The following is a 19,192-nucleotide window of genomic DNA, read 5'->3' as shown; positions in this document are numbered from 1 at the left end:
TCTGGGGCACTGGGGTGGCTCAGTCGGTTAAGCATCCAACTCTTGATCTCAGCTTAGATCATGAGCTCAGGATCATGAGTTCAAGCCCTGTGTCAGGCTCTGTGCTGAACATGAAGCCTGCTTAAGGTTCTCTCTCCCTCCCTCCCTCCTTCTGCCCTTCTTCCCTGCTTGTGCGCTCTCTCTATAAAATAAAAGTAAATAAATAAAAAGAAACTAACTGCATCAAAAAGAATAGTGCATAACTTGTACAGTGAAACTAAATAATATAGTTGAAGGAAATGAAAAGAAACCTAAATAAATGGAAGACGTCCAATATTCATGAGCTGGAAGACTTAAATATTGTTAAGATGGCAAAACTCCCCAAAGTGATTTACAGCAATGTAATCCCTATTAAAATTCCAGCTGCTTTCATGGAAGAAACTGACAAACTGATCCTAAAATTCACATAGAAATACAATGGACTCAGAATAGCCAAAACAATCTTGAAAAAGAACAAAATTGGAAGTATAGTACTCAGGGTGCCTGGCTGGTTCAGTTGGTAAGAGCATCCAACTCTCAACTCGGGGTCATGAGTCTGAGCCCCATGTTGGGTACAGAGATTACTTAAAAAAAAAAAATACAGTACTGACATAAAGATAGACATACAGCATTGTAATAGGATTCACAAATAAACACCTACACTTATGGACAACTGATTTTTGAGCAGGGTGCCAAGATAACTCAGTAGGAAAAAAACAATCTTGTCAACAAATGGTGCTGGAACTGGATAACCACAGGCAAAAGAATAAAGTCAGATCCCTAACCTCACACCATGCACAAAAATTAATTCAAAATGGATTGTAGACCTAAACGTAAGAACTAAAACTAAAACACTGGAATAAATTTTGTGACCTTAGATTAGGCAAAGGTTTCTTTCTTTCTTTTTTTTTAATGTTTATTTATTATTGAGAGACAGAGAGAGACAGAGCATGAGCATGGGAGGGGCAGAGAGAGGGGGAGACACAGAATCTGAAGCAGGCTCCAGACTTTGAACTGTCAGCACAGAGCCTGATATGGGGCTCAAACTAACAGACCGCGAGATCATGACCTGAGCTGAAGTCAGACGCTTAACCAACTGAGCCACTCCAGGCGCCCCAGGCAAAGGTTTCTTAAGTATCAACACAAAAGTATAAGTGACAGGGGCACCTGGGTGGCTCAGCTGATTAAGCGTCCGACTCTTGATTTCGGTTCAGGTCACAATCTCGAGATTTGTGGGTTCAAGCCCCACATCGGACTCTGACAGTGCAGAGCCTGGTTGGGATTCTCTCTCTCTCTCTCTCTCTCTCTCTCTCTCTCTCTCTCTCCCTCTCTCCCTCTCTCCCTCTCTCCCTCTCTCCCCCCTCTCCCTCTCTCCCTCTCTCTCAACCCGCCCCTCCACACTCTCTCTCTCAGAATAAATAAACTTTAAAAAAAGATTTAAAACAAAGTATAAATGACAAAAATGAAAATATAGATAAACGGACTTCATCCAAAAACAAAAACAAAACAAAAAACCGTTGTGCTTCTACAAACACCATCAAGAAATTAAAAAGATGACTCACAAAACAGGAAAGAATATTTGCCAATCGTATACCAAATAAGAGACCTGTACCCAGAACAAAGAACTGTTACAATTCCGCAATAAAGACAAGTAGCACAATTAAAAAATGGGCAAAGAATCTGAATAGGTGTTACTTCAGAGAAGATATATAAAAGGCCAACAAGCGCATAAAAAGATGCTCAATCTCATTAGTTACTAGATAAATGCAAATCGAAACCACAAGAAGATACGAGTTCATCGAAAAAAACAAACACTGGATAAGTGTTGGCAAGGATGTAAACAAACATTGCTGGGGTGATGATAAAATGGTGCAGCCACTTTGGAAAACAGTCTGGTAGTTCCTCAAAAGCTGAAACATGGAGTCACCACAAGATCCAGCAATTCCGCTCCTACGGCTTTATCCAAGAGAAGTGAAAACATACGTCTACACAAATAGTTATACCCAAATGTTTGTTCACAAAAATAGCCCAAAAGTAGAAATGACCAAAATGTCATAAACTGATGAATGCATAAACAAAATGTGGCATCATCTATACAATGGAATATTGTTTGGCCATAAAAAGAAACGAAGTACTGATACATACTACAACATGGGTGAGAATTGAAAACATTATGCTTAGTAAAAGATGCCAGTCACAAAAAGTCAAGTATATATTATTTCCACTTATATGAATTGTTTAGAATAGGCAAATCCACAAAGACAGAAAGTAGATTCGTGGATGCCGGGTGCACTGGAAGTGGGAATGGAGAATAACTGCTAATGGATATGGGGTCTCATTTTACAATGATATAAAACATTCTAAAATTAGACTGTGGTGATGGCTGCATAACTCTCTATATATACTAAAAAGCACTGAATATACTAAATAGCACTTTTAAAGGGTGAATTTTATGGTATGTGAATTATATCTCAATAAAACTGTTTTTTGTTTTTTAAATCTCATGATTCACCCCAAAATGCTAATTGATTTTAGATTCCCCATCTTGGTTAACAGCATCACCTACTACAAAGTTGGCTAAATTATGTAAAAATGGGACTTTATAATAGTTTAACAGGCTTCCAAATTGCCTAATGATCTTTTTACAAGTTTACATGAAACAGATGTTTTAACAATTGATAGATAATTCTGAGTCTCTTCTTTCTTTGCCTTAGTTCTATTTTATTACAGAGAAAACTCCTGAATCTATACACCACCACTCTCAGAAGGAAACATTAAATTTTGTTTTGGATAAGTTATTTATACACGAAACAACATTCTGTTTTATTATTAATTTTGGAGTATTTGCTAGACATCCAAAGTGCCTCCAGTCTCTGATCTTCTGAAAGGTGACAAAAAACAGAACGAAAAAGTTCTAATAAGTATTCAGAAATGTGTAACAGTTCTAATTAAAAAATTGTTTTACAATCTCAAAAGCCAAGATTCTAAGTGGAAAATTAGGGATAATTTTCATTTCTTCATGTATGTATACTTCCAAATGTTCTATAAAGAAAGTAGATTGTTTTTATAATTTTAAAAAGTTGCTAAAAAAAAAAACGATCAAGGGCAACCCTGTAGCAGTGAGTTCTTCTACTGCCCAGAGTATAATCTCTCAATATCATTTTTCATTAATATGAACCAGGAGTCCTTAGAAAAAGTCTATTCCTGGGCTGATTCAGACAATGAAAAGATGAACTTAGGACATCTTGCTGTGCCAGAACTTAATGGAAAATCCAGGGTGTATCAAAAACTGGGGTCATGTTGGAAGGACAAAAGCCAATGTGAAAAGCTCCCACGAGGGAGAAATTGAGCAAAAAAAAAAACCACAACCAGTAATGGCCAAAATGAGTCACAACAAATATACACAAGCCCATGAGATCACAATGATACTCAGACAAAAAAATTATTAAAAAAGAAATCATACGGAGTCTGAGTAAGATGGAGAAAGCATACCCCAGCCCTGTCTTTCCCACTAAATACACCTATAAAACCTGGACAGAATGCACGGAGCCGCTGTATGAGGACCCCAAAAAGTAAACAGTAGCAGGCAGATTAGGGAAAAATAACATAATTACAAATACAACCTAAGCAGTAGTAAGTTAAGCAGTAGTGTAGTAAGTTTATCATTTTTCCATCTCTGACATCTCCCAGCTCAGGACTCGAGAAAGCCCAAGAGCCAGAAGTAGGCATTGGTGTGGAAAGCTCTGCCTTGAGGAGTGTTAAAAGGGTCTGCGAACACTCAGAGAGTGGGAGAAATCCCTCATTTTCCCTTCCCCCACCTTTTCTTCATTTTCTCAAGTCCCAGCCTCCAGGAGTGGCTGCAACAGTGGGGGATACAGGCACCTATAACTTTGAGGTGTGTGAACTTCCTTCTGTGATTGGAAGATCTGCAGTCCCAAAACAGCGGACGGAAAACCTGTTGAATTTTTGGTCTCACTGGGGGCCGGACCGTGTGGATGCAGTTGTAGGAAATGCCCAAGAGGGCAGGTTAAATAAAGTCCCAGGAAATCACAAAGAGATTGGAGCTCTGGAAAATGACCCCATAAAGTTCCCTATGAACCCCTGGGCTCACCCTTGAGGTATACAAACGGGATGTGTTCCCAAGCAGCATGCCAAAAATGAAAATTCAACGGAGGGATAGAGAGCCAAAGGGAGAGAAGAGTGCAATGCTAAAAAATTATTTGAAAAAATAGGGGAAAACTCCCCAAGTGAAATACAAACTTATAGATTCAAGAAGTCTAGTGAACCCCAAACCCAAAGACATTCAAGCCCAGACACTACATCATCAAACTGCTGAAAATTAAAGACAAAGAAAAAGTCTTGAGAGAAGCCAGAGAAAATGGAAGCACTATTTATATGGGAACAATTCAAATGACTGCATGAAGGATGTGCAGGAGGTCCCTGTGCTATCCCTCCAACTGCTCTGAAAATCTAAAGTTAGCTCCAAATAAAAAGTTAAACAAATAAACACTGGTTAACAGGTTGGAAGGTAAAAATAAAATATTTACTTCCATTTAAAGAACAAAATAGGAAAGCTCAGAACAAATTTCAAACTTGCAGTAGGCTCCCATACAACACAGAAAACTACTTGAAGTACTCCACTAGAAAACTTGGCAAAGCAGTGGTGGCTAAAGCAATTCCACCCTTGGGTTTCATGATCCCCAACAAATCCCCTTACATCTTCAGACCTTAGTTTCCTGAGATTAAGACGAAGGAGTTGGATGAGATGACTCCTAACCCTTCCCAGGTCTCATTTTATGGATTCCTCATACTCCTCTAAACTCTCTCTCCAAAAACTAAATGGTGGAGTATCTTAGAAGTTAAAAGGGTGAGATTTAGAAGCAAACAGATTTATCTGCTTCCTGGCTCTGTTATTTGGGGCAAGTTATAGCCTCTCTGGAATAGTAACATCTCCATATGGGACTATAAGGATTACATGAAGCAAGGAAACAGAGCGCTCAGCACTTGATAAAGCATTCAGCATAGAGGAGGGGAATTAAACAAATGCTAGTTATTATAATGAAAGTTGTGCCTGCCTTAAGCCTCCTTCTCTTCCTACATACAAGGATTCTTTTCAAGATAACTTAATCTTCCGGGACACCTGGGTGGCTCAGTTGGTTAAGCATTTGACTCTTGATTTCAGCTCAGGACATGATCTCACAGTTCATGAGTTCGTGCCCCACATGAGGCTCTGCACTGTCACTGTGGAGCCTCCTTGGGTATCTCTCTCTCTCAATCTCTCTCTCTCTCTCTGCCCCTCCCCTGCTCAAAGGTGCTCTCTCTCTCAAAATAAATAAATAAACTTAAAAAAAAAAAAAGGTATCTTAACAACTTACACAGCTTTAACATCCCCATGTACCCGACTCTCAGATCTGTACTTCCTACACTCTGGTTCCACATTTCCAACTACCTGCCAGACACCTCCAACAGGATACTCGTCACCACTTAAAATGAAATATTCCTAAAACCAAGTCATCACCATCCCCATGAACAACTCCTTTTCATAACTCAAGTCCTGATATTGTCCTGAAGTCAGCCAGGCTCAAAAACTCAGTTTCAGCTCCAACTCTTAGGTTCCCTTCCTCAACTCCCCTTTTTAATCAGCCATCAACTCTTACTGATTATCCCTTCAAAAAGTCTCTCACAGGAACAATTCCTTCCCATTCCCCATTTCAGACCCCTATTAATTCACATCTGAATTACTGTCCACACTGGTCCCAGCTTCACCTTCTCTGGCTCACTTGGATGCTCTCACTTCCTGCTATCATCTGCCAAACAAAGACTAAGCTCCTGATACTGAACTCAATGCCCAGAACAATCTGGACTCAAATTATCTGTGATTCACAGAACACTGAAGTGTCTAATCTCCCAACCCAGGTCCTCCTTTTCCTTTCGGCTTAATGAAATTCTGTCAATTTTTAAAGAACCAACTCAAATACTACTTCTTCATAAAGGCTTCCCTGATTCAAAAGATCTCCCTTTTTCAGAGAATGGTGGTAAGGTAGCTTCCCTATCAGCTATCAAAATATATCATAGAGATATATTAACTAAAATAATTTTTGGTATTAGCACAGTACAAATTGATCAATCTGATAGGATAGAGTCTAAAAATAGACCCCTGCCTGTATAGGAACTTAAAAATAATAAAGATAATATTTCAAGTCAGTAGGAAAAGGATGAACTCTTCCATAAATGTTGTTGGGACAAATGGCTACCTACCCATTGAGAAAAAGTAAAGTTACATCCCTATCTTATGCAGATTTTAAAATTATAAAAGTACTGAAAATACAGAATACATTTATGAGCTAGAATAAGGAAGGAATATAAATACATTAAAGAAAAAGACTCAAAATCTGACTAAAACTTCTGCAGAATAAAAAACAATAAAACTTAAGGACAAGTTACAGGCTGGAAAAAAGTTTTGCCACAAATACAGTATCCAAATGATGTATACTTAGAATATAAACATCCTTTAGATCAATATGATAAAAAGACAAACACAAATTTGCACAGAAATATCAATGGGTTATTCAAAGAAATCTAAAGAACCAATGAAAATATCAAGCAATATTCAACCACATTAGTAATCAGGGAAAGAAAAATTCAAACAAGGAGACCATCATTTTATCTATCAGATTAGTAAAAATTTTAAATGCTAATAATATTAAAAGGTGATATTGTGGGCAAAGTGGTACTCTGGTATACTGATGGGATATACGGTGTTCCGCAATAGTATTATTACTTTAAACGCAAATATCCAATGACCCATTAATTTCATGTTTACAGATCTCCTCTGAAGAAAAGGGCACAAAGGGCAATTTTATTATAATGCTGTTTGCAATAGTCAAAACTGGAAATACGGTAAGCGTCTATCACCAGCGAAATGGCGACATAAACTATAATACACACATGATATTCAGTGCTATGCAACTTAGAGAAATGTATATAGAAGACAGCTAAAGAGGGGCACCTGGATGGCTCAGTCGGTTAAGCATCCGACTCTTGATTTCAGCTCAGGTCACAATCTCACAGTTTTGTGGGTCTGAGCCTCACGTCGGGCTTTGCATGGATCCTGTGGATCCTGGGATTCTCTCTCTCTCCCTCTCTTCTGCCCCTCCCCTGCTTGCTCTCTCTCTCTCTCAAAATAAATAAACTTAAAGAAAAAAAAAAAAAGAAGAAGAAGACAGCTAAGGAAAGATCCAAAACATATGGTTGGGTGAAAAAGCATGAAGACCAGTATCAAATAATACCGTTTATGTAAACAAAATATATTTCTACAAATACCTATTAGATAAGAATATAAGTTAGAAAACTCTGAATACATATACACCAAGTTGATAGCAGTGGTTATCTATTAAGCAGTCAATTGACCTGGGAGGTGTATAAGAGATTGAAACACTATAGATAATGATTACAAGACATTGTAACACTTAGATAATCAAACTATATCCACATTTTACTTGTGTAATTAAATTTTTTACAAAGGAAAAATATATGGACACAATGATTATAAATGTGAAATATGTATATAAAATATGACTAGGAAATGTACCATAATAAATGTAATTGTATAAGGATGATGAAATGTTTTTAAATATATTACTCCTATAGTTTAACAATAAAGTTTAAAATATGCAAATTAACATGAGACAGTATTTTTTACAATTTAGGACAAAGAATAATTTTAACAATAATACCTGATATTGGCAAAGGGACAAGGAAATGAGTACTCTCAAACACTACTGATGAAAGCATCCATCAGTATCGCCTGTGCAATTTAGGAATAGTCACAATTTTAAATATATATATGTATTGACTCAAAAATTCTACTTGTAGGAATCATGTCCTCCTTCCCCCACCCTAGAGGTCAGCCACTCTCCTAACTTTTATAATAATAATGTCCTTGCTTTCCTTATATTTCTGCCACTTATGTATGTATCCTATACTAGTTATAGCAGGTTATAAACTACTATAACAAACAGCACATAATGGCTCAAGCACAAGAGAAATTTAACTCTCTGTTAGAGTAGACACCGTGGGTTTCCAGGGGTCACCTCCGTCAAGAAACTCAGGCTGAGGGAAGATCTATCACTTTCAACACATGACTTCCAATATTGCTCTGATGACTGCCATCCCAGCCTATGGGAGAGCAGAAGGACACTGGGAAGCGTGCGTGGGAAGTTTTAGGAATGGTGTGTTGAAGTGGCACAACAATTCCACTCCATACCACTGAAGCAAAGTGTGTCACATGTGCACACCTAGCTGCAAGAAAGGCAGGGAAATGAGGTATAGCTGGGCAGCAATGTGCCCAACTCTAATTCTCTTATTATGGAAGAAAAGAACAGATTTTGATGGACAGACAGTAGTTCTGCCATACATCTCTAAACAACATGGCTCAGTTTTAGCTGTTTTTGAACTTTAAATGAATGGAAACATACCATGTGATTCTTTTGTATCTGGCTTCATTTGTTTGTGCTTATGCTCTTTGGAAAAAATGGTCTTAAACAATGTGTGCACAGAATATGGTACAGAAAGAAATGCTCAGGCTGGGACTCATGCTGAGCCACAGAGTCCCCAAACTACCACTTCACTAGCAAATCACATCTTGTAGACTCCCTTTCCTCATACACAGAGTTCATTAACATGCTCTCTTAATTTCTGTGATTGTTCATGCTACCTACTCATCTTTAGTCAACTGTATGATTTCCACAGCTTTTATCATGATTTGCACTGAGCTAGTCATTCCACTAACTCACTTTTCCCCAGAATTCCCTTTCCAGCAAGACTGGTAATGGACATCTACATAATGGCTGCATAATGGCGAAGTGGGTACCTTTTAGACCCAGCAAGCACAGCAACATTAACTGGTTTGAACTTTGGCCCTTATGACCCTGGCCTCATATAACACTGTATTCTAACTAACCTTACTCATCAAAGACTCTACACACAAAATATTTAAAGATGACTACTAAGCTATTTGCTTTAAGAGAATATTTCACACATATCTTTCCTTAACAGTGGTTGTCTCTGGATTCAGGAATGGGAGTCGTTAAAGGAACATGGTGAAAGGGAAGCATGTTTTTTGTGATGGTTTTAAGATATGTCCACAAATTCTTTGATAGTCCTCACTCCAGAAGTTGGGGCCTAATTTCCCTCTCTATAGGGTGGGCCGTATTTGGTGACTCACTTTTACTAAACAGAAGGTGACGAAAATGTCTGTGACTTATGAGGCTGGGTCATAAAAAACACTGAGGCCTCCCTGTGTGTGTGTAGGTGCACGCGTGTGTGTGTATGTGTGTCTGTGTCTGTCCGTCCATCTGTCTCATCACTGAGGGAAGCTAGCTGCTATGGCATGAAGATACTCAGGCAGCCCTATACAGAGGTCTACAAAGCAAAGAACTGAGATCTCCTGCCAAAAGCTGGTGAGGAACTGAGACCTACCAACAGCCATTTGAATGAGCCAGGCTGGAAGTGATGCTTCAAGCCTCAGTCAAGCTTCTGGATGACTACATCTTTAACCAACAGAGTGACTACAATCTCATGCAACCCCAACCAGAACTAAAGTACTCCTGGATTTCTGACCCACGGAAACTATATGAGATAATAAATATTTATTCATTTTAAATCATCAAGTTTTTTTTAAATAGAATTGGAGAAAGACATTATTTATTTTATTTTTTAAGTAATCTCTACACCCAACGTGGAGCTTGAACTCATGACTCCAAGATCAAGAGTCACACACACTCTTCTGACTAAGCCAGCCAGATGCCCCATCCCGTCACTGTTTTTTTGTTTTTGTTTCGTAAGTTTATTTATCTATTTTTGTTTTTTAGTAATCTCTACACTCAATGTGGGGCTTGAATTCACAACTCCAAGATCAAGAGTTCCATGCTTTACTAGGGCACCTGAGTGGCTCAGTCCGTTAAGTGTCCAACTTCAGGGGCACCTGGGTGGCGCATTCGGTTAAGCGTCCGACTTCAGCCAGGTCACGATCTCACGGTCTGTGAGTTTGAGCCCCGCGTCAGGCTCTGGGCTGATGGCTCGGAGCCTGGAGCCTGTTTCCGATTCTGTGTCTCCCTCTCTCTCTGCCCCTCCCCCGTTCATGCTCTGTCTTTCTCTGTCCCAAAAATAAATTAAAAAAAAAAAAAAAAAAAAAAAAAAAAGTGTCCAACTTCAGCTCAGGTCATGATATCACAGTTCATGAGTTCGAACCCTGCATCAGGCTTTGCGCTGACAGCTCAGAGTCTGCAGCCTGTTTCAGATTCTGTGTCTCTGGCTCTCTCTGCCCCTCCCCCACATGTGTTCTCTCCTGTCCATCTCTCTGTCTCTCAGAAATAATAAATGAATAAACTTTAAAAAACAAAACAAAACATTTAAGAGTTACATGCTTTACCGACTGAGCCAGCCAGGTGCCTGAGAGGTTACTAAGTTTTGAGGTAAATCATTACATAGACAATAGATAATCAATACACTTACTGATATATATATATATATATATATATATATATATATATATATATATTTACTTTTGTATTTTGTGCCATATATATATACTGTCTAATTTCAAATATAGTTAGCTTTAAACACCTCTTTCCCAAACATAATTTTCTCACTCAAAATATACTAGCTTCTCTAAATTAACAGAGGTCACTTTTGGAAATGTTCTTTGTTAAAGACTCCCCCTCCCCTTAAAAACAGAGTAAGTACGGGGTTGCCTGGGTGGCTCAGTTAGTTGAGTGTCCGACTTCAGCTCAGGTCCTGATCTCTCGGTTTGTGGGTTCAGGCCCTGCATCAGGCTCTGTGCTGACAGCTCAGAGCCTGGAGCCTGCTTCCGATTCTTTGTCTCCCTCTCTCTCTGTCCCTCTCCCCCTCACGCTCTTTCTCTTTCTCTCAAAAATAAATAAACGTTAAAAAAATTTTTTTAAGAAATAAACATTAAAAAATTAAAAAAAAAACAGAGTAAGCACTAAAAACTGGTATTCTTTTAGACTCTACTAAAAATATCGTCCTAAGGGTATATGCAGACCCTGGGCATGCTGTAGTTTATCAGGTTGTGGTAGAAAATTAATGTGTGGATGCCAACAGCTGTGCAAATGCAATCTCCATGGCTCAGGAGCCCGCTGGCACTTTAAGGCTCAACTTTCACTCCAGAATAAAACATATAATGAAGAATTCACTTTCAACCACAATCACAAAACGAGAATGTTACTGCTCCAAGTTGCTCTTTTTTTTTTTTTAAACCAAGTTTTATAGGTTTAAACGGGTTGTGTTCCTCAAATTAACCTTAAAGGATTTTAGTACTTACTTTCAACCTAGCAACTATTTTTCTTCCATGAACTAGCAAAGAAGAGAAATTAATGGAAATAAAATAATACCAACTTTTAAGGAACAACATATCACAAAATAGTGTTGTGATGAAAAATTATACATAAAATCTTTGGTGAAGTGCATTTAATAAAGTTGGCTTGTGACAACTTTATTATGTTACAAGAGTTATATGAAGAAGTATATAGAGGGGCGCCTGGCTGGCTTTCTGGAAGAACGTGCAACTCTTGGTACCAGGGTGGTGAATCTGAGCCCCATGTTGGAGGCAGAGATTACTTAGAAATAAGTAAATACAACAACAAAAAAGAAAAAAGAAGTATACAGAAATTTAATCAGTAATTTCAGGAATGAGAGCACGGGATTTTAGTAAACAATTTTGCCTATAGACACAAATCATTTAGTTATTGTTTCAATTGTTTGATAAGTGGGTCATATTAATTAAAAATTGTTAGGTGTTAAAAGACTCCGTCACTAGTTGTATGATCTTGAACGAGTAGTTTAACTTCTCTGTCTCAGCTTTCTCATTTGTTAAATAAGATGACAGTTCCTATAGCATAAGGTGTTTCTAATGAGTAAAGTGGGTAATTCACAAGCATAAAAGCACACAGTAAGCACTCAATCAATGGTAGTACCATTAGTATTAGCAGTAGACTATGTATATTTGGAAAGTAATATTCAAAAAGTATTTAATTTTAATAAGTCTATCTTTATTATTGAAGTGACCAGGTGAAAAAGTTGATGGGGGTGGGGAGGGGGGGAATGCACCAAAAGACAAAGTAAAAAATCCTAGATTTCAAGCCCACTAAATTTAACAATATACGGCTTTGACAGATGGAGTCATCAAATGTTAAGTCATATATAATAATGACCATCTAGCTCTCAACATTCTTGAGCTATCCAGAAGTTCATGATTTTTATAAGAAACTTGAAAATACAATTGATACTAAAAAGCATGATGTGATGAAGATTCTGCAAAGGCATAAAATAATTCTAGTAAGTCAGCAAAAAAACTAGAACAAAAAGAGCAAAAATAAAAAAGGAAAGATATTTTGGCTAATACTTTGAAGTCTTCCCTTAACTACACCCCGCTTTCTTGTTTTTGTTGTTTTTTGTAACCACATTAATTAACTTAAACACACCTTTTACAAAAATACTTTTGAAAAGCTGAAGACAAGAGAGGCACAAATGACCAACCTAAAAGTAGTTAACACACTCACAAAGCCAATGATAAATTCTTACCACCATAGGGGCGCCTGAGGGTGGCTCAGTCGATTGAGCATCCAACTCTTGATTTCAGTTCAAGTCATGATCTCACGGTTCATGGGTTAGAGCCCCACATCGGCCTCTGCACTGACAGCATGGAGCCTGCTTGGGATTCTCTCCCCACTCTCTCGCTCAAAATAAATAAATAAACATTAAAAAAAAAACTTCTTACCACCATAAAATCGAAGCATACAGCCAAGGTCAGGATCTGTTGCCTCCTCCTGTATGCGCGCAGGGTCGTCAAATCCCAGCCTGGCTAAGTAATCATAAACAATCTGAAGAGGTCGTTCAGTAGGTTCCAGTCTCCTGCTCACACAATTCAAAACAAAAGTATTTAGTAAGAAATAAAAATGCTTCTTTTAATTTTAAAAATCTTTTAATGTTTTAAATTTTGTTTTACTTCTGTATCAAGATTTTCTTTAATATCATATGATACAACTAATCGAAACAAGAGGTGCTCAAAGGTTTTGACTCAGAAGCCTTCTAAGGTCTTGAGGACCCCAAAGAGCTTCTTTTTACATGGGGTATATCTATTGATATTTACTGAATTAGAAGCTGAAAAGTTTCTAAATATTTATTCATTTTTAAAAGCAATAAACCCATTATACGATAATGTAAGTAAAACTTCTTAAAAAATATATTTTCCAAAATCAAACAAATTTAGTGATGAGAATGGCAATTTCAATGGACAGCTAGATTCTCAGATCTGCTTCTACATTTAATCTGTTGTAATAACATGCTGTGTAGCCTCTAGAAAACCTCACTATAACTCATGAGAGACTGTGAGTAAAAAAGAATATTATTAACTTATTATGATTTGAAATAGTTGTGACATCATGTACTTCCTCAAAGAGTCTCAGGGACTCCTACAGGGTGCTTTGAGAACCTGTGGCCCAAAAGGTAGTGAAATTATGAGATATAAAAGATCACACTTGGCCATAAGTGATTTCATATAAATTACACACATAGAGACATAGTCTTTGAGTTGCCTACTATGTCTCAGGTACTATGTATTTCCACTGGCTTCAGAGATGATTTCTTCCACAAGAATTAGAAGTCAACAGCCCAATAATTCCCCAGAAATCATTCTACTATGTGGTCCCAACTGAATGCTAAAGTAAAGTCAGAATGTCTAGTAATTATTTGTGGCCTCTGGTGACACTGCATATTTTAGATCATACAGACCTAAAGCACTTCAAAATATTTAAAAACCAAAATGTTCAATGTGAATTTTGATAGAAAGGGCTACATCAGTAATAACAACAAGAGTCCTTTTACAATTGTTTCATTAGAAAGCAGTTATAGAGGCACCTGTGTGGCTCGGTCAGTTGAGCATCTGACTCTTGGTTTCAGCTCAGGTCATGATCTCATGGTTCATCAGACTGAGCCCTGTGTCTATCTGGACTCTGTGCTGACTGTGCAGAGCCTGCTTGGGATTCTCTCTCTCTCTCCCTCTGCCCTTCCCCCACTCATGCTCGCACACGCGCGCGCGCTCTCTCTCTCTCTCTCTCTCTCTCAAAGTAAATAAATACACTTAGAACTTAGGAAGGAAGGAAGGAAGGAAGGAAGGAAGGAAGGAAGGAAGGAAGGAAGGAAGGAAGGAAGGAAACAGTTATAAATACAGTGACTAATAGCCTAAGATCCCAAAGTCAGACTGACTGGGTTTGAGTCTCAGTTTTGCTCTTGGACAAATTTAGTTAACCTCAGTCTTAAATTCCTCATCATATATAATGGGAATTACAGTATTACCGACCTCACATAGTTGCTCCTAAATTTATTTACTTACAAGATATTATATAGTAAGGAAAGTGTTTAGCAAAATAGCTCACATTAATGTTCAATTACATATTGACAACAATTCTTAGGATTGGATTCAATTTTTAATTAGAATAAAAATAGAATTATCTCCCCTGTCTGAAACAACAACCAAAAAACAAGTATAGGAAAGCATGTGTGTGTTCAAAGGTCATGCGGAGCATTAGTCTTTATGTCTTAAAAGGATTCTATTTAGAAAAGTTAAGGGCACCTGAGTGGCTCAGTCAGTAGAGCATGCAACTCTTGATCTCGGGGTTGTAAATTCAAGCCCCGTGTTGGGTGTAGAGACTACTTAAAAATAAAATCGTTAAAAAAAAAGAAAAAGAAAAAGAAAAGAAAACTTAAGAATTGTATTAATTAGGGGCGCCTGGGTGGCTCAGTCGGTTAAGCGTCTGACTTCGGCTCAGGTCATGATCTCACGGCTCGTGAGTTCGAGCCCCACGTCAGGCTCTGTGCTGACAGCTCAGAGCCTGGAGCCTGTTTCAGACTCTGTGTCTCCCTCTCTCTCTCTGACCCTCCCCCGTTCATCCTCTGTCTCTCTCTGTCTCAAAAGTAAATAAACGTTAAAAAAAAAATTAAAAAAAAGAATTGTATTAATTAGAAGAAACATGATACACTCCCATCACTGCAAAAAGATACAAAGGACATCTATGTTTTATGGTTAAAGAAGTAGAAAATACTGTTGGGAGTAAGATTTAGGTAAAAATAACATAAAATACTAATACTACCAAGCTGAATGTAAACAACAACCAGAATTGTAGAGGCTGCTTTTAGTTAACAGGCTTGAGCAACAGAAACTTGAGTAAGGCTTTAGGGCCCCAGGTGACTACGGACACAGAACTGATGCAAAAAGGCTCATTAAGCCATACACCCTAACCAACCAATGGGTCACTTACAACCAGGCACAGTTCTTAAGATTACCAAAAAAAGGAAAATTCCATATGTCCCTGTATTCCCTCATTCCACCCTGTAACTATAGCCCCTTACCACTCCCTCGTGGCAGACAGTTTTTCCTTTGCTGTCCTGACCGCTGCTCCCTTACAGTGTAGTCAACGAACTTTTACCTCTTTTGTTTTGCCTTTGGTGAATTCTTTCACCGCCGGTACCTCTGGCCCTCATCCAACCCCATCCAATTGGAACATTCCACAAAAACAATAATTTAGGAATGGAAATCATCCTGATGAGCACAAAAACACAAAAATAAAACAACCACCTGGCCCCTCCTGACCGCACAGTGCAGACTTTTATCCATAAACTCAGAACTACTACAGGAGGAATGACCAAAGAACTAAAACCCTCAATGATAACTAAATAGTGAATTTAAGAGAAATAGAACATAAGCTTTTCAGAATAAAAACGTCAGTTACAACTAATCTCCAGTTAAAATAAAAATTCACAAAGGGGTATGGCAATATTAGCCATTTTCCCAGTATAATGGTAGAATTCTTCTAAGGAGGATGTATTTTAAGAGGGACTTCTAATTAGCTATATCCTGGAGGGGTTAACTAGCCATGTAATCTGAACACTAAAGGATTAACTTGGGCATAACAAGGGTATAACAAGTTATCTCTATCTTCCAGTGTCAAGAAGGATTAGATTTACTCTGGATCACTTCAAAGAATAGGACTAGGAACAAGGAGAAGTTACACAGGTAAGCCAGGATCAAAAATGAGGAAGAACTTTAATAATTAGAGATACCAATAATGAAACAGACTGCCTCTCAAAACAGCTCATGGAGAGCTAGAGAGCCATCTGTCACAGATAATTTAGATAAGAGTCTCCTAAAAGAATCAAGTGGGGCCAGATGATCTTTAGAGTCTTTTAGAACCCAAGAGTCTGTGAGGTACCAAGACACCTTCCTAATATAATGCAAATTCTACCTGAATCCTGCTATTATTTCCAGATACAGAGCTCAATGTACTTAAGTATCATAATTCCATATAATGATCGCAGAGCCAGGACCAAGAAATAATACGTTCAGGTTAAATCTACTAGCTCAATTTTTCAATTTCTGTCTAGAAAACCAAGAGAAATGGTAACACCGTAATTCTGACATATTTTACACGATCAAATTTCCTTCCTAAAAAGGCTCTGTAGATTTTTAAACCCTCTATATACATTTCCACCTGAGGAAAGTATTTTCCTTGGTAGGAGGGAAAAAAAATCAAGAGAATCTCAACATCTGCTCTCATTAACTTAGCATAAATGAGTAAACAAGAAGTATTTTAAGAACTGCAAAAACAACTAAAATGAGGGACTAATTCCATTTACTCATTAAACTCATCTGCTTAAGAAAGTAGAGAGTATGATGGGAGGGAAATGTGTAATATGCTTACTGATCAATTTTGTATTTCAAAGTTCCAAAACTTTAACAGGTTGGTACTTAGCTATTTGTTAAATCTCTCACAAATCAAAGGAAAATTATATACTGCTAAATCAGGTGTAGGAGAGAGTAATATTGGCAGTGAAAGGTTCTGTTCAGCATTTGAAATACTTCGGCTTCTGCTTTAAGGAAAGACAGTAAGACTAAGTTTTAGTTTGCTTCTAAGGCTCTAGGAGCTACTATGGTTCTTGTAAATCTGAATATATGTGATTATTTCTCTCCAAACCACCCAACCAATACCACAATGCTATCAACAGACATTTACAGCTCTTAGCCAGGAGTAGCAGCCAACAGTTATTCTAAATGGTGCCCATAGGTAAGACACATGTAAGAGAAGAGAACACTTCATTCCATGTATCAATCATTTCACAAGGATTCTAGTTAATAGTAGGAGGCAAAAGTACACATTATTAAAATATAATACAGGGAATAAAACATTTTATCAAAAACCTTAACAAAGCACAGCAGCATTCTCTACCTCAAATTGAGATTAAAACTCAATCTCTGGCCACCTATAAAGGTAAAATCTGTAAATGTTAAGATCAACAATACAGATAATACAAACAACAATACTTGCCTGAATGTCTACTCCATGCCTGACACCATGCTGAAAGTGTTTAACATTTTACAAAGCTAACACATTACAAAGCCTAGCTTTTTTTTCAGTAAACCACACTATTTTATATAGTTAAAATAACTTACGCAGAAGAGAGCTCAAAACACTTCATATGTTAATATATACAAAAAACTTAAAAAGTTATGTTTGAAAATAATTGTATTCTATCAGTCTAATCCACCATCATTTGAAAGATACACTATTTTGTGTGAATCGTTATATAATACAGAATCTTACAGTAGTCTTTGTCTCTGATTCCTGAGGGGAGATTCTAAAGCCTTGGAATTTCCTGAATAATAGAAGTGTCTTGTCATTCATGAGCCCCTGGCATCACCTCTAACAGATGAGATGACTCAAGATGGGGGCTGGTCACGGTAAAGACCAACCAAGTGAAGAAAAGGTTGGGGTTTGGAGCCAGCCTGACTATGGGGAAGGAAGAGAGGGCTAGAGACTGAATGCCAAGCATGTGGTCAATGAATCAATCAAGCCTACCCAAGAAATGCCAATATAATCTGTACCGAAGTTCCATGGACCTTCCTGGTGGGTGAACACACTCATGTGCTGAGAGGGTGACACGGGGAGAGGGCATGGAAGTTCTACATTCATGACCCACTCAGACCTCACCCTATGTATCGCCTCATTTGGTTAGTCTTAATTTGTATCCTTTAGACTAAAACTAATCATAAGTACAGTTCTTGAGTCTGAGTCATTCTAGTGAATTAGTGAACCTAAAAGGATCATGGGAACCCCCAAATTTGTATCCAACCTGGTCAGAAGTGTAGCTAGAATCTGAAGGGCAGTCTTGTTGGGGACCATGCCCTTTAACTTGTGTAGTCTGTGAAAAGTCTGGGTAGTTAGTATCAGAATTGTATTTCAGAAAACCAGATGGTATTGCAATAACCATTAAGAAACAAAAAACAAACTGCCAATTAAACCACAACCCATCAACAACCATAAAATACAAGCTGATTTCAGAAGTACTAAGATGTAAAAAACAGGGGTGGCTGGGTGGCTCGGTTGAGCGTCTGACTTCAACTCCGGTCATGATCTCGCGGTTAGTGAGTTCAAGCCTGGCGTCGGGCTCGCTGCTGTCACAACAAAGCCCACTTCAGATCCTCTGTCCCACTCTCTCTCTGCCCCTCCCCCGCTTGCACTCTTTCTCTTGAAAATAAACATTAAAGAAACATGTAAAAACAAAATTAACAAAAACAAACTTTTTACTTAGTGTATAATACATTATTTTTAAGTTTTAAAATAGCACAGAAATATGAAGCACAAAACAAAATTATTCTCTTTTTCCTTCCTCAATGGTAATCAGTTCAGTATGCATCCTAAAACAGGATTGTTCACTCCACTTTTATAACATCAAAATATGGTAAAGATTTTAGTGACCTGCATGAAGTCACTCAGCAAGTCAATGACAGAAAGGTAATCAGAATGCAGTATCCCAAAACCCAAGGGTATTTTCTGTTATAAACACCTTACTGTCTCCAAGCTTATCTTAAGAGATAGTCTATCAAACACAGAAATCTTACTCATTTTGATGACTAAGAATAAAAGTAAATATATGACCATGAGCCAAGGGGCACTTCACTTTGTCACGTATGATGTCTTGTTACAACTTTTCAGGCAGAAGGCAATGATTACACTAAACTTCACTAGTGAGTCAGTTATCACTTAAACAGTTCAATTGAAAAAAGACAAACCAGGGCGCCTGGGTGGCTCAGCTGGTT

At 37.8% G+C, this 19,192-nt stretch overlaps 1 protein-coding gene across 4 annotated transcripts in view; it reads right to left on the bottom strand.

Annotated features, from left to right (window-relative positions):
* PHLPP2 (PH domain and leucine rich repeat protein phosphatase 2) overlaps positions 1-19,192 on the bottom strand; it is a 75,611-nt gene that overhangs the window by 44,186 nt on the left and 12,233 nt on the right. For all 4 annotated transcript variants that reach the window (XM_042968533.1, XM_042968535.1, XM_042968534.1 and 1 more), the window contains exon 3: positions 12,818-12,951. In XM_042968533.1, coding sequence (XP_042824467.1) covers positions 12,818-12,951 — 134 coding nt within the window. The remainder of the gene's footprint in view (positions 1-12,817; positions 12,952-19,192) is intronic.

This window comes from Panthera tigris, chromosome E2 (assembly GCF_018350195.1).
Source record: "Panthera tigris isolate Pti1 chromosome E2, P.tigris_Pti1_mat1.1, whole genome shotgun sequence".
Classification (NCBI taxonomy): Eukaryota; Metazoa; Chordata; class Mammalia; order Carnivora; family Felidae; genus Panthera; species Panthera tigris.
This window is presented reverse-complemented; position numbering and strand designations above follow the sequence as displayed.